Genomic DNA, 17,037 nt, shown 5'->3' with positions numbered 1-17,037 from the left:
CGTGAAAATCTCAGAATCTTGAGAGCAGGAGACAGCCCTGTGTGGCAGTCCAGGAGCGGGGTTGTGTTGTTGCGGCTCGCTCCACGACCACAAAACATGCAATCAGGCCCTTAATGTCTTGAGAGTTGAATTGTCGGGAAAAGGGAACACATTCAAGAAGTGCTAGGAAGAAGTAACATTGAATATGTAGACAGTATCATAACAAGGTAAATGAACACAAAAATCACATATCTCAGTTTGAATTTTCTGAGCTTTCGTTTTACAAAAACAACAAACTTTATTGTGTTGTTAGTAGCAACCATCCCAAAATCGTTAATACACAAGTACAAATGTAAAAAACGTAATTCCCTCTTTTTCTTGAGAGCTTACTTTTTAAGGCTGTCAACACCCCTCAGTCATTGGACACAATTTCAAATGAAAACAACTTATTTTTTCTCTGTTGACCTATTAAGTTTTCCTATGCAGTATTTTTTTTTTTTCTTAGAGCATTTTTAAATTCTGTGTTGTTCAGACTGTATATGATAGGGTTACATATTGGAATAACAATGATATAAAACAGTGACAACATTTTGCTTTCTTTTATTGAATATGCAGATGTTGGTCGAATATAGGTAGAAGAGAGGGATCCGCTAAATAAAACGACTACAGTAATGTGGGAGGTACATGTAGAAAAAGCCTTCCGCCGCCCCACAACAGACTGAATTTTCAGAATGACTGAGATGATCTTGAGGTAAGATGTAATGATTAACAGAAATGAAGTTATGAACACAACAGCACCCAATATGTAGGTAAGTGCATCTATAGTGCTAGTGCTTGTGCAAGAAAGCTTCATTATGGAAGTTACTTCACAGAAGAAGTGATTGATTGTATGTGACGCACAGAAAGACAGCTGGGATATTAATATTGTGTGTGGTATTGGATCCAGGAGGCCAACAAACCAGCATGCAATTGACAGATGGATGCAAACAGTCTCATTCATGATTGTTGTGTAACGTAAGGGATGGCAGATGGCCACATAGCGATCATAAGCCATGACCGAGAGCAGAAGAAATTCTGTGGAGATCATAGACCCAAATATATATATTTGGAGCAGACATTGGGCTTGAGAAATGTAATTCTCCTCCAGGAAGAACTGGGCCAACATTTTTGGGAAGATAACTGAGGTACAACAGATGTCAATAAAGGACAAATGTGTAAGAAAGAAATACATTGGTGTGTGCAAACAGGGGTTTGAATATATTATTAACATTATAAGAAAATTTCCAGTCAATGTTGTGAGGTAAACTAGTACAAAGGCAACAAACAGTGGAACTTGTATCTCTGGAAAATCTGAAAACCCAACAATTAAGAATGTATCAAGTGAAGTTTGATTTGATGATTCCATGTGTCCAGTCGAGTTGATGTATCTTAAAATAAAGAAAAAGGAAAATGAATGCAAGAAAACTTTGAATTTGCTGTCAACTAATTCGCAGATGGATGTTTGCGTGTCGGAAACACAATGCCTGTACTATAGTTCCTAACACATGAATATAAAATTGAGGTGATCATTATGTTTTCCCCATGCAGGAAAGAGTTCTCATAAGTTACTCAAATGAAGATCGGAAGACACTCAGTGAAGAGAATGCTAAGGGGTATATATATATATCATGCTTGTGCGTTGTTCTTGCACCCCTCAAGGGGGCTCAATAGCAACACAGCTTTATGAAGTCACGCAACGCCACCATGTGTGGGCCTATATGGCTTGGTAACTCCAGAGTAATGCATGGCAGCACAAATCGCTGCCTTGCGTTACTCTGCCCCAATGAGGGATTCCATGAGAGGAGCGTGGCTGTTCCCACGCATCCACCCATGGATTTTGGCGCATTACCAGATTTACCAGTAGGGTAGACCTGGGAATGAAGCAAAATGCTGCTCCTCTGCGGGTGAGTCATAATGAGGAGAAAAATCTGCACTGGATTGAAGGTGTCACTTTCTGCACAAAAAAAATCCTGCCTAGGCAGCCAAAAGTACTGCAGTGCTAGGAAAGGACAGGAATGCGCCATGTAATATTAAATACTGCCCTGTCACGCAGTGCAAAGCATCAGGTGGGTTTCTGCGTTGCGTTAAAAAATTACAACTATGAGCCTTAAAGTTTTGTCACAAGTTTCTAACACACCAACCTTAATGTCTGAAGAGATTAAGTTGTGGAAAAAGTAAAAATATTCAAGGCGTACAAGTAAACCATAGTATTACAAATCTAGAGCCTGTTGAACACGTTTTACACTATACAGCAAACGTATCACAGCTTCCAGTTTTTTTAGCTTTTGTTTTACAATAAGAAACTTTACTACATAGTCACAACAACCATTTCAAAACTGTTAATAAGCAGGTATAAAAAAATAAAAAACATTTCCACTGAAACATAAGTTTAAAAAAAAACAACAAACACAATCAAAAGTTTTTTGTCTCAATTATGAGAATAACCTTACAAGTTTGATATAATATCTCAGTTTCATATATTAGTTATTCTGAGTGAGTTCTGTCAAAGAGAGGACCCCCTCACATACCTGGAAGATTTATATAGTGCGGCGGTGGGCACTGTTCCATTTTGCTCTTTAATGTCAAACTGGAGGAGGCGAGTCTGGCATAATCCTTTTATAAAATCACAAACAGGTCCTCTGTTAAATATGTTTAGAGGGAGCCTTCCATGTAAGGAGATAGTAAGATATCATGATGTTTTGATATTTAGCATGACATAATGTCCCATTTGAAATTATGAGTGCACAGTCGCCTCATTAAAATAGTTTTGAAATGCTGCAAGGAAAGTGAAGATTGCCAAATGTGTATTTGCAAAATGTTAAGCAAGCTGGTGAAAGTAATATAATGAAGCGAATTACTTGTTGGACCATCCAATTTCTGATGAGGTTTTTTTTCCACAAGAGTTTCCCCTTTAATGCTGTCAGCCGCTAAACATGCTGGATTAAGCATAAGTGGTTTAAAACTGCATGTGATGAATTGTAGTATGGGTGAAAGTGGAAATTAGTGTCAGAGTACACACAAATAAATCAACAATTTGCTTATTGCTATCATAAGCAGTGAGAAGAAAAGTTCAAACATTTAATTCAATGAGAATCTATTGTAAATATTCAAACACACTTTTTTCCAGAGGAACAGTGGGGCATATTATCAAGGACGGTAGATACATTATCGCCGCTTTTATCGGCAGGAAACTGTCTTCACATCTAACATGGGCTTCGATAGGAATTCCATAGAACATATTATCAAGCCCATTATCGCCGCTTTATCGGCAGTTTCCTGCCGATAAAAGCGGCGATAATGTATCGCCCATCCTTGATAATATGCCCCAGTATTTTTAGCATATTGTACTTTAAAGAGTGAGAAGAGTTTTCTTCTGCATGGACCCATCCCCCTACATTGGAGTTTGTTTCAACATGTGCTTGAAGTATGTGGGCTTCATGACAGTTTCCAAATTAGCTCTCTCCATTAATTCTTTAGTCAATTTCTCCTAACAGTAATATGTGCATCAGTGCTTTTTCACTGCAGACTGTTTCTAAAAAAAGTAGGAGTAGATGTTTCTCACATAATTTCATGTAACTTGATTATGCAAAAACACATCTCACATTAAAAAAATAACTCGACCGGCCTGCTCAGGTAAAAAGTAAATTTGAAAATGCATTATTGGTTTGACTTCTAGCTGCTCCCATTCAAAACACTGCTGCTCAGATTCAGATTTGTAATTTTGCACAAAAAAATTACTCGAATGGTCCATATGGGTAAAATATCTACCTGAAATGTTTGCTGACTGCCCACATTAAGGGAACTGCTGCTCACATTCAAAACACTGCTGTTGGCATTTGGATTCCTATTTTGCACTCAAAGATCATCCAAACGGTCTGCCCATTCATAAAATCTGCCTGAAATGCTGCTTGCATTAAAAAACTGACCTGAACATTACATCTGGCATTAAAATTTCTCCGGAAATCCATGCGATGCGGTGTAATAGCATCATCTTGGTTATTTTGCATTAATTTCACTATGCAAAACGACCAAAATTACGCCAATTACTCCAGCAAACTTCTAATTTTGCCTAGGCCTAGACAAAAGGTCTTGTTAGCAGCACATGGTGATCAAAGTCAGCACTACTGGAAAAGGAAAAACAGCAAAACAACACAATTCACAAAATAGATGCAGAGAAAATAATGAAGCAAAATATGTGACTGAACAAAACCAAGATAGGGGTCCTATCCAAAAACACATTTTAATGGTTACATATTTTTTTGAGAATATCAAGAGTCAAGTTGGACAGAATCTGCCTGTCATGGCATTGTGGGGTAAAGTCACTGAATTGATATGAGCTCTGACTGAACATTAATTTTGCCCATACAGATAGACCCCCAGTTGTAAACAATGTTTAAGGAACTCAACTTAAATGTATTATCTCGCTTGTAGGATTAAGAACGGTCCAAGCAATAATTGGTGTACATGCAAGTATGGTGCGTTTTAACTTCAAGGGTTGGGAGGCAGTGAGGGTGGCCGGAATTGGTGCAAATGGGTGTTGTTTATGTTTTATTATACTGTTAAGATTTTAAGTAATCGCACAGGTAATAAACAAATTACTTAATTACACACATGCACAACCAATTTTCCAAAATGTTGGAGTTTTCTTTCCTCTTGCACTTTGAAAATCCTTGCCACTTGCAAATTATGATGTCCAAGAAAACAAATCAAATAACATAATAATAATAATAATAATAATACAGCCATTTGTAGAGCGCGAACAGCTACCTCCAATAGAGGTGTCCCAGTGCTAATTATAGGTAAAGAAATTAATAAATTGAATCTTAAAATTAAACTACATATAAGATAAGATGTTATAAGCTAAATGAACAAAAATAAGATAATTAGATATTAAAATTCCTAGAAGAAATAATGATAAAACAGCCAGTCAATGATAATCAATGGGAATAGGCTACTGCCCTTAGACAATTTTCCCCTAGAGAGGTTTAAAAAGATCTAAGGACCAAACATGGATGACTTGTGAATACAAGGGTCAAAGGGTCAAAACGATGCTAGAGCTTGAAACATTTGTACAGCCAACATCAATCTCAGACATATAGATTTCAAAGTCACTGAAAATCAAATATGGATGCAGTAAAAAGGTTCTGATGGGTGAAGGGGCAGCTTTCCAGCTGTGTGGTAGACAGATGATGCTCGCCCCTTCCATCTGTCCTTCACTGGAAGTCCACAGTGCTCTAATAGTATGATAGGTAATTGTCATTTTCTCCACTAAAATTCAGTAAATTATCCTGTGCCTAACCCTGGGTAGCTTGGCACTCAAATAGTCAGGCATAAGTTAGAAGCAATATGTAATGTATTCATGCAACACACAAACAGTACTTAAGTGCACACAACACAAGAAGAATCCCAAACCAAGTTAGAAAAATAGATTATATTTTAATGAACTATTTGATACTAAAACAACAAAATCCAATGAATAATCCGGAGATATGAATTTTTAAAGAATAAACAGAACACAGCACCAAAAAGCGCTAAGCGCCAACAAGGGACAACTGTGTGCACTGGACCAGGACCACGTCAAATGTTCAGGCCGAACATGACGGAGCGTGGGCCAGCTACAGGGACCAGATTGGGCCTGGTGGGCAAAAGTACCTTTGTCTGGGTTGCGACAACATCAAAGATCCTGTCAAGGGGGAGGCAGCTGAGAGCAAAAAGGAGGATGCGCCAATGTCTATTTACACATCCTCACTCATGTGCTGGCCCTGGTTGCACAACAGCTATGATGCATCAGCTCCGATTGGCGGGTTACTGCGATGTGGAGTATCAGCTTCGACATTGAAGTTATCATTGCTGGAGATGCAAGGAATTTTCATAGATGAGCGTCATGCAGTGCTGGTACTGAAGGCAGTGAGTGTCTCTGACAACTCAAAAGCAGCAGTGTGCTGGTTCCAAAACACGCAACAAAGGGCAATACACCAGTTCAAATTTCTGCCAAATTGATGATGAGTCAGCACTGACCCACGCAGTGATGCCAATGTGCCTGTTCCATCTCTGCAGCGGCGATGATGAGTTGGGTCTGCTGATCAAACACCTTAGGTCCACTTCCAACGATACAGCACTGGTGTGGTGGCACCATTTGGTAGGATAGACTCACAGTCCAGGTGCAGAAGCAGGATCGTTGGAAGTAATTTATGTCCCTGCTTCTTTAGATCAGGAGGCCAGCCAACCAGACCTTGGAGTCACTCTGGGTTCTGGGGGTCAAGTGATGCCAATCAAGTCCCTTTCATCCATACCAGGAAGGCAGCAGGCAGCAACTCAGAACAGGACAAAAGCAGTTCTTTCAGAGCAGCAGTCCGGCAGAATGGCATTCATTCAGCAGAACAGCAGTACTTCTTCATGGCAGACTATCAACAGATCCAGAAGTGTACTGAAGTGGTTGGGTCTAAGGTCCAGTTTTTATACCCAGTGGTGCCTATGAAGTGAGGGAGGCTTCAAAGAAGGGTCTTTAAAGTGCTCAGAGGTTCTCCCTTCCATCCCTATCTTTAAAGTCACTACAGGGGTGTATGCAGCCCTTTATGTGGGGATAGGACACAGCCTATTCAGGTGTAAGTGTGAGGCTGTGCCCAGCTCATCCCTCTCATCCTATCAGATGGCCAATTGACTTATACAAAAGCACCTATAGTTTGTGACTAGCTAGGGGAATACACAAAGTCCAGCTGTCACCCTCGCCAGATGTGTATCAGAGACAGGCCTCAGGCACACTGGACTAGGAGCAAGAAAATGCCAACTGTCTAAAAGTAATAATAGATCTATCTTTGCCATAAAAAATATTTATCATTGCATGTACATAGGTACTAAACATGATAGTTATACTCCTGCTCAATTAGGAATTACAGCTGATTGATTGTAATAAGGAACATGCGATGTTATCCTACGAGAGGAGTAGTCCTCATAGTAGTAAAAGACGTATTTGGGAGTTTGTCACTACCAGCACATGTAGAACTTAAAAGTACATGTCTTACTTACACAGGTGACTTGTATGTAATAAAAGGGGAGTTTAAGGCTTGGCAAGGCGTTTTAAATGCCAAGTCAACATGGAAGTAAAACACTGCCTTCAAGCTGCAATAGCCACCTGGGACAAACAAAAAAAACAATAGCATCTGTAAAGCACAGTACTGTCACCCCTAAAAGTACCTGGGTAGTGAGGGCACTGTGTCACTGTTGAAAAGCCAGGTCTTAAGTTTCTTTCTGAAGTCCACCATGCAAGGTGATGTTTGGAGGTGGAGGGGCAGGTTGTTCCAGGTCTTGGCGGCCCCTACTATGGCTGCGGCAGATGCAGGTGGCGTGTGGGAGGGCAAGAGAGGCAGAGCTTAGGTGTATCGGGCAGGTATGAGTTCAGTTAATGGTTGATATATGATGGTCCTTGATTGTGGAGAGCTCTGTATGTGTGTGTGAAGATCTTCAACTGGCATCAGTTCTAGATGGGGAACCAGTGAAGGTTTCTGATGTGAGGGATGATGCAAATCCATGTGGAGAGGTCCAGGATGAGTTGGTCTGCTGTGTTCTGTATGGTCTGAAGTCTTTGAAGAGCTAGGCGGAGATTCCAGCATAGAGAGTGTAGCAAGAATGAGACAGCTGGTGATGAGGGCTTGTGTGATGGTCTTTCTGGTATTGATGGGAGACCATCTGAAGAGTCTGCAGAGTGCAGAGGGTGTGGAAGCAGGGGAGGTGACTACATTGACTTTTTGTTTCATGGTAAGTTGGCTGTCTAGGATGATGCTGAGGTGGCGTACGGGGTCTCATGGTGTGGGAGTCGGTGCGAGTTCTGCCATCCACCAGCTGTCATCTCACACAGAGTTCTTCTGAAGATCAGTACTTACATTTTGTTGGAGTGAAGTTTGACAGATGTCTCTCATCCATATTTTCAGGTTGGTCATTGCGTTGCAGGAGTTGGTTTTGTCATTGAAGTGGTCCTTGGTGAATGAGAGAATTAGTTGAGTGTTGTCAGTGTAGGAGAATATGTTGCGTCCATGGGATCTGACAACATCTGCAAGGGGGTCTTGTATATGTTGAACAGTGTGGGGCTGAAGAATGAGCCTTGGGGGTATACTGCAAAGTATGTTCTGGGTGAAGTGGCAGTTGTATGCTTTAAGTGCATCCTAAAAGGAAGGAAGCGATCGACTTGATGGTGTTCTGATGTATGCCAATGTTGTATAGTCTTTCAATGTGGGTGTGGTGTGACACGGTGTGGAATGCAGCAGAGATGTGGAGGGTGATCAGTGCCAGTTTTTCTACAATTAAGGAGAGTTCTGATGTTGTCTGTGGCAGTAATTAATGCGGTCTCAGTGCTGTGGTTTGTAAGGAATCCTGATTGTAAGGTGTCTAGTAGGTGATTTTGGGGCAGAAGTTTGTGAGGTGTTGGTTGATGGCTTTCTTGAGAACCTGGGCTCATAAGAAGAGCAGGGAGATTGGTCATCATTTTTTAGGTCACTGGGGTCAGCAGAGGGCCTCCTTAGTAAGGGTCTTACTGCTTTGTGTTTCTGTAGCTCTGTGAAGGTTAGTGTGTAGATGGAGGTGTTGTGGATGCTGGTGAGTTCTGCGCTGATTGGGTTGGCTCATGCGTTGAAGATGAAGTATGTGTAGGTGAGTTCTGTGGCAGGGATGAATTGGATTCTGTTGCCGGAGGTAAAGATGCAGTGGAGTGTGGGTCTAGCTTTTTGTGTGGGTTCGGTGACCAGTTGGACAAGGCCAATGTTGTTGAGGTTGTCCAACAGGGCTGTAGAGTTGTAGTTGTTGGGGTCATAGATGTGGAACTTGAGGTTCCCAACCGGGATGTAGTGGAGAGAATTGATTGCAAGGGGTTGATGAGTTTGGGGATGGCTTCACATGAGGGGGTCGGGTTCTCAAGGGTTATTAGGTGAGGGTGCCTCTTAATATGGTCTTCGTGTCAATTCTAATTGAAAGTTGAGGTGTTCCATAAGAGGCATTGAGCCATCATCGGTGATGGTGCATCAGATGGGTTCCTGGAAGATGATGGTGATGTGCCTGCTGTGTTTGTCAGTGCTGTCTCTGTGTATCATCTTGTAGGTGTCAGAACTGGCCGTGGCAATGTCGAGGTTCGAGGAGGGGGTGAGCCACATTTTAGTGCTGAAGGCAATGTCCGGGGAGAGGGTGGTGATGCTGTCCCAGAATTTAGTGGCATGCTTGCAGAGGGAGCAGGCTTTGATCAGGATGCATTGGAGTGGTTCTGGGCTGTTCGTGGTCTTCTAAGTGGAAGGGGTGCAGGATTCATCAGCGTCCTTTGAAAGATCACAGCAAGGAAGTAAAGCAACTGGTGTAACGTTGAAACGTTCCCAAAAAACTGCCCCCTGGTACTCAGAGGCTCTTAGGGAAAAGAAACGCCAATGCAGAAAAATAGAAAGACGATGGCGTCTAGATTTCTCATTGGAGGAAAAAACCCGATACCGAGAGGCAATTAAAATTTACAAAACCGAGGTTAAATCTGCCCAATCTGTTTATTTATCCGATAAAATTATACAAGCCAAGTCCAAGCCTAAGGAAATTTTTCAAATACTGAAAAAACTCACAAAACTCCCCTCTCCTAGTTTGCATGAGGACAAAACAATAGCCCACTGTAATGACCTGGCAGAATTTTTTCACCAGAAAGTTAATAACATCTACTCATATTTCCCCTCCATAGCAAGCGTTCCTACAGCTCAGGATCAAATACATCTGGGGGACATTCCATTGGAACCCTTGCTAACACTGGACCACTTCCCTCAATTAGATCTTGAATCTCTGGATTCCATTGCTCGCAAGGTAAAATCTGGGTCTCCATGCGATCCAGCACCTCCAGAAGTCATGATGTTGGCATCACAGGTCACTCTACCAACTATCATGGACCTCCTGAATGCCTCCATCATCTCTGGCACTGTCCCTCCCGCTTGGAAGCGGGCCATGGTCCGACCTCTGCTAAAAAAAAACAACCTGGACCCCTCTGACTTTAGCAACTACCGGCCGATTTCTCTGCTCCCCTGGGTGAGCAAAATCCTTGAGAGATACATCAATCTACAGCTGGTGAATTTTCTTGAGGACAACAAGCTGTTAGATGCCACCCAGATGGGGTTCAGACCAAGACACGGTACAGAGACTGCCCTTTTAGCAGTCACTGAGGAAACCAGAAAAATCCTAGATCAGGGAAGGTCAGTGGCAGTGATCCTCCTTGACCTAAGCGCGGCATTCGATACGGTCAGCAATGACACCTTGCTGCACCGCCTCTCGAGTGTCGGAATAATGGATGGAGCTTGGCTATGGCTCAAATCCTTTTTGAGTGACAGATCCTTCCAAGTTTTTGATGGAGATACAGTGTCCATGAGCAAACCTTTGAGGTGTGGAGTCCCACAAGGCTCCTCCTTAAGCCCCGCGCTTTTCAACATCTATATGAGACCTCTGGCTGAGGTTGTTCGTCCATTTGGGGTTAAGATTATTTCTTACGCGGACGACACCCAGCTGGTGGTCTCCTTGGCGCAGGAGGCCGATCGGCCGTCGTCAGGTGGGCTAATAAAGTGCTTAGAGGAGGTAAAGGGCTGGATGACCTCCTCATCCCTTAAGCTCAATGGGGATAAAACGGAGCTGATGCTCCTGGGCCCCTCGAACCCCACCTTTTTCAACTCCCTGTGGCCTCCTTGCCTAGGTGCCCCCCCCAGTACCCAAGGACAATATTAAGAGCCTTGGGGTGTGGCTGGACAAAACCCTCTCGTTTAACACCCAGGCCACAAAACTCTCGGCTACCTGCTTTGGACTTCTTAGGATGCTAAAGAAAGTCCTTCCTCTTCTGCCTGTGGATGCAAAGCAGGTGGCCATCCAAGGTCTGATACAGTCTCGTTTAGACTTCAATAATATCCTCTCCTTGGCGCCCCGGAATACATCCTGCGCAGACTACAGATAGTGCAGAATTGTGCGGCTCGCACACTGTTACAGCTACCACGCAGACAATCAGCCAAACCTGGTCTGAACAGCCTACACTGGCTACCAGTACGACAAGGAGTCCTCTTTAAGGCCATGTGTATTGCCCATCAGGCCTTTTGGGACATAGGACCAATGATTGCCCGGGACCTAGTAAAACAGTATCTACCCAGCAGAAACCTCCGCTCTAGCCAGGCCTGTATGGCTATAGTTCCCAGAATAAAAAAGGCAAGAGCTGGCGGCAGGACGTTTACTTACAATGCCTCTAAGATCTGGAACTCACTGCCTCTTCACCTCAAATCCAACCCTAACTTTTTCTCATTTCGAAAACAGCTGAAGACTTTTTTGTTTAACGCCCCTCATTAATTTCTGCAAGGTACCTCTGTCAAGCAATTTATATTCTGGTCTCTAGCGCTTGGACGGCTCTGGGCAGCAATTGCGCTCTACAAATGTATTTACTTTTCATTTCATTTCATCTCATATCGTTGCCCTGGGCTCAGGTCTATGAGCTCATTGCAAGTGTATCGACAGCTGGCTGGAGTGCCGGGGGTCCTGAATCTTGACCTTGTCCAGGCATGGAAAGGAGCATAAGGGCTTGCCTTTGGTGTGCCTTCAGCGAGCAAGCAGCGCAGTCATGCATGGGCCTCCATAAGTAGCCTTAGGAGGTGGGAAGGGCTGTCAGGGAAATGGGAGGGTGAGGAGAGGGAACATCAAAGGGGGTGGGAAAGACAAGGGAGTAAGAAAAATTAAGAAAATATAAACCCAGTAAAACAAGATTATCCCAGTAAAACAAACTTTACCACAGCACAATTAAACCCACTAAACAGGGCTTAAATAAAGACATTAATTATCTACAGGTGAAAGAGTCTGAAGCCCACCCAGGCACGCTTCCTAGCACCAGGACCGAACTACTGGCTGTGCAGTCCCAGTCCGAGGGGAGCTAAGGGGCGCGGGGGAGAGGGAGAGAGGCGCACATAACCAAAAGGTCAAGTGCTACTCACTGGAGCCATGCAGTGGCCTCCATAAGTAGCCCTGGGAAGTGTGAGCGACAGGTTTTAGAGGGCTACTTAAGTGGGTGGCATAATCAGTGCTGCAGGTCCACAAGAAGTATTTCATTTAAAAGCACTGGACACATAGTATTCCACTCTACAAGAGATTTACAAGTTAATTAAATATGCAATTACATATATGTCAGTTAAACCATGTTTAGGGGAGTGAGCACAAACACTTTAGCACTATTTAGCAGTGGTAAACTGCACAGAGCCATAAGCCAATAAAAACAAATTCTGTGAAATTGCCGGACTGCAAGCAAAATGTTTGGTGGAAGACCACTGTAAGGCTGGCAAGTCTAACACATGCCCCTTCCAGAAAGTAGGGAGAACTACCCAACTTCCTTGGAGTTCTCATCACTAAGGTTGAAGAAGGTGAGGAGCCCATCATCAATGACATGGTCTGAGCATGGACAGTTTTGAACAATAAAGCCTCTACCCTGCAGGAAGATGGGCAACCTCAACAATTAGAGATTCTCATCCCTCATCTGCATCAACCATATGAGGGGCCTTAGGTCTGAACCCCGAGGGGAGTCCCAAACTCGGTTGTGAGATCTCACCGTTCCATGTTTTGGAGATCTTTTTGTATTGGTTTCCTAAAATGAATTAACAGTAGGTGGTGAGTTGGTCAGTTATGAATAGATTGGACACAAGTATGCATCATTCCCATAGAGAAAACCATGATTCCTATGTCAGAATATGAAGGCAGCATGACTTGCAGAGAAGTCACAAGTTTATTATCAATTATGCAGTTTCTGACAATTAACAGTGCCTCACTTGAGAGTGATGGAAACAAGGTGTTCAGTTAGGCAGAAGCCAGGACAGAAGGCCACAGACCAATATCTAGATGCCTACATCCTGAGCAACTGATAAGCCAGGGCAAGTCATGATTGGATGTAGATGGCAAAAAGGATATTTTGAAATGTAATTCAATGAATCAATAACTGATTTGCATGCCAAGAAAAAAAAACAAGAAAATACCATACACTGAGGTAACCTTATAATCATGTCAGAAATGGCAATTGAGATATCAATGAAGCGTTACATTGTAAGAATTATATGAAAACTATCCTAAGTAAAGAGCACTGACCATAACAAGGGAGGAAAGACTTGGTATTACACTATTTCTGAAAAATCATTGCTACATTGCTACAAACGGTCGCCACAGAACAACGTCTTAAATTTAGACACAACCTTATAGGTGACAGCCATAGAGGCAAAGATAGTTAAACTATTTTCATTCTAGCTGTGATTGAAGACATAAAGGAGAGACATCCAGGGCCAGACATTTCATAGTGCGTCATGCCAGGCAACAAAAGGGCAACACAACAGTAAAGTCGCACTGAGTAAGAAACACAATGCCACCTTGTGTGGCCTTACAATGCTTGGTTAATCTGGAGTAACACAAAGCAGTCCAAGTCACTGCCTTGTGTTACTCTGCCTCAGGGAGAAACTCCATGTGTGGAGCGTAGATTTTCCCACACATCCACCCATGGATTTTGGTGCATTCCCTGATTTATCAATAGTGGCAGACCTGGTAATGACAATCTGAATTGAGACACGCACTACCAGAGTTGTTCCAGAGGTTGGTAAATTTGTAGCGTGCTCCTGGGGATTCACTTTCTTCTCCTAAAAGTGTGATCAAGAAATCAAGAACCAAGTACTTTGGCGGTTCCTTTGTATGGGCGTTGGGGCATCACCCCACTGATTATTTTGCCTCCCAGGGGTCCACTAGCAGCAGTACTAAGCTCTCAGCCTGCAGCGCACGGCAGCAGTCAGCTCAGCTAGACAGCTGTCTCTCTCACTCAGGCTGACTTAGCCGCGGCCAAAGGGCATGCCGTTACCATGATGTCACTTTCACTCAGAGGGGAGGGGGGCCACTTACTTGGCTTGTGGCATACCGGGGTTCCCTGTACCAGTGTAGCAAAAATGCGCATGTCGGGTTGGCTGGGTGCCTTTCCCTGGCCAGCCCGGCATGCACAGTCTTAATAGTCTTGCCACTCTCGCTGTACGAAAATTGCGGAGGGTCAAAGCCGCAGCCCCACGGCCTCCTAAGGAGTGGAGAGGTCTCCTGCCTTAGCAGCACTTGGATTGGCTGCTCTAGTCACTGGGCATAGTCGGGCATGTCCAGGAGCATAGGGGCATATTGACCAATCACTCCATGGCTTTATTGTAAGGACGTGCAGTGATTGGTCATGGTCATTAGCCCCGCTCTCTCTGCTCTGCTCCGGGTGCTCCCCTCCCCTCCGTGCGTGCGTACGTGCCATTTGCACACACAGAAGGGAGTGTGAGCGAGTGAGAGAGAGAGAGTCAGCCTGGAGCTCTCGAGTCGAGCGTTTGCCTGACCTCGTTGGCATTGGCTGGGATGCCTCTACTTACTACTTCAACTTCTGTCTTCTCTTCATACCAGCCAGCAGCAGGCGATCATCAGATTCAGGAATCAGGCCAGTCACAGCGCAAGCCCTGAGAGCTTATGAGACGAGAGTCGTCTAGTATACGAGCCCTGCGTTGTTGCATGTGTGTGTGACTGACTCACCAGCACTATTCTCAGTCACTGAATCTTGCGTGGTCCGACCGTGAAAATGACTGTGTGTGCTGCAGCTGCGTCACGCCCATAGGATCCATTGGAGTGACCAACTTGTCTTAATCTCGACTCGGCTAAGGCGGCTTCCCTACTGGTTGACATTCATTATAATTTATTTTTGACTTAAGTTTTCCATACGCCGCGGTGGCATGTGGAAAACTTAAGTCGAAAATAATATGAATGTCAACCAGTAGGGAAGCCGCCTCCGGCCACTGTCTGAGTGAAGGCTGTGGCCAGGGGTGATAACAACGGCACGCAGGCCACAGGCACCGCATTACTGTCTACACTCCATTTTATGTTGCGCCTGCGCCAGCTGTTCTACTCAATTGCCGAAAGGGGTTGCGTTCCTTTCGACTCTATAAACACTAACACTCCTTGAAGTGCGGAGTGACTCACTCTGCACTTCAAAGAGTGTTAGTAGTGTTTAGAGCGAGAACGTCAATGCAGAGACTGTTGCAGTCTGGCTCCAGGGGCAGTACTGTCTGGCCCTGTGCTGGCACGTGGCACCCAGTTTGTGTGTTCATTTCATGCTGTATATAAACTGGGCTACTTTCACTGTCCTCCCCACCACCCATCGGCGTCGCACCGCCATAAGTAAAATCGATTAGAATGTATGTTGGTACCTGCCGTGTGGATGTTTAACGGTTTGCACTCTGATTTGTCTGTATTGAGGTTGTACCCTGATACCTGCGCGTATTTCCCGATAGTGTCAGTCAGTGCTTTGATGGATCTTTCTGGATCTTCTGTGACTATTAATACGTCATCAGCAAAAGCCGCTAACTTGAATGTTTCTCCTCCTATTGGTATCCCCGCTATGTCTTAGTTCGTTCTGATCATTGTGAGGAGCGGTTCTATGGCTAATAGAAAGAGGGCTGGTGAGAGTGGGCAGCCTTGTCTTGTTCCCCTTCCAAGGTGTAGTATGTCTGATGTGCCTCCGTTGACCACCACCCGCGCTTTGGGGTTGTTGTATAGAGCCATCACCGGCAGCGACAGGAGGGCCCGCTCAACTGCAAGCCTACCGAGAGGGAGACCCGCCAACCGAGTAAGGGAGAACCGGAAGTAGCTGCAGGGAAGAAACGCCATTACCGGTAGTCTTCACCAAATCCAGGCGGAAGTGATGGACCGGAAACGGAAGGACGGCGCCACCGGAAGCTCCGCACGGTCGGGGACGGCCGAGAAATAAGCACCGGAGCCAGAAGCGCAGGTTGAGCCCCCCGACCCAGACGAGATACGGGAGGTAATAGCGGGGGAGAGGCGGAGGAGGAGCCCGGTGTCGGACAGCGACCCGCCCAGCAGTCTTCAGAGACGGCAGGGGGGCCCGCGAGGCACACCGCGCACTGATACCGCAAGCAACAGCGCGGAGAGGGGAGGCCAAAATGACCGCATGAGACGCTGAGCAACCACAGCCAGCCGGCCACCAGGGACACGCACCGAGAGGCACGCACCGAGAGGCACTGGGAGCCTGCACTGGACCCTGTCCCACGGGGTCAAGCCTACACAAGTGCTCCAGAGGCAGAAGAGTGAGGAGATACAATCAGGAAAGCTAAAATGTCAATCGGCAACTCTTTACGCAAGGCGTACCCCGCACGCTAAGCAAACCTGCCCTGCCCACGAAAATCCCCCTACTGCCACCACGGAGAGCAGTGGTTTCTCTCTAGGAACGTCTGGACTAGCCTGGCAACAGAAGCCCATAAAATACTTAGGCATCCTCTTTGAGAGAGACCTAAGAACGACACTGGAACATAATGAACAAGCAACAATCCAGAAAATTAAGGATAAAGTAGAAGGGTGGTCCCCCAGATTCACAACATGGTGGGGAAGGGTAGAAGCGATAAAAATGATGATCACACCGATGGTCAACTACATGCTAACCATGCTCCCACTTACCAACACAGAAGACTTCCACAAGAGACTAGGCAAAATACTGAACAACTTTTTGTGGAGAGGGAAAAAACCTAGAATAAGCCTAAAAAAGCTTAGACTCTCAAAAGATCAGGGTGGGCTTACTTCAAACGATTCCAGGTAGCCTACATAGCCAGACAGGGGCTACATTGGCTAGACCCAAGACAGGAATACACCCCAGCATGGCTCACACTCGAGCGAGGACTACTAAAAGGCATGAACCCCATCGCCCTCCTCACTGCCACTCGACACCCAGCAGCCAAAGACAACCCAGTCCTAAAGAACACAAAAATAGCTCTCCTAAGTGTTGACAAACTCCTGACAACAAGCATCAAGGGAGGCCAATTAGAATCCATCTGGTATAACCCTAAGTTAAGATACAGGGATAGGGTTCTAGACATGCACGATTGGTACAAACATGGTATCTCCACTGCCCAGGACCTTCAAAAGCAGGGCGAGTACACAACATTTGACACCCTCAAGGAAGCTCACAATCTACAAAGCATAGAGCTCTACAAC

At 44.8% G+C, this 17,037-nt stretch overlaps 1 protein-coding gene across 1 annotated transcript in view; it reads right to left on the bottom strand.

Annotated features, from left to right (window-relative positions):
* Positions 1–281: 281 nt before the first annotated feature.
* The window catches only part of LOC144769809 (olfactory receptor 5J3-like), a 49,703-nt gene continuing 32,947 nt past the window's right edge, over positions 282–17,037 (bottom strand). Inside the window, exon 3 of the mRNA XM_078653996.1 lies at positions 282–1,406. Within this exon, the coding sequence (XP_078510122.1) occupies positions 458–1,406 (949 nt within the window). The 3' untranslated portion in view covers positions 282–457. The remainder of the gene's footprint in view (positions 1,407–17,037) is intronic.

Source organism: Lissotriton helveticus, chromosome 7 (genome assembly GCF_964261635.1).
Source record: "Lissotriton helveticus chromosome 7, aLisHel1.1, whole genome shotgun sequence".
Taxonomy (NCBI): domain Eukaryota; kingdom Metazoa; phylum Chordata; class Amphibia; order Caudata; family Salamandridae; genus Lissotriton; species Lissotriton helveticus.
The sequence above is the reverse complement of the archived record's forward strand: the minus strand, read 5'-3'. Positions and strand labels throughout refer to the sequence as shown.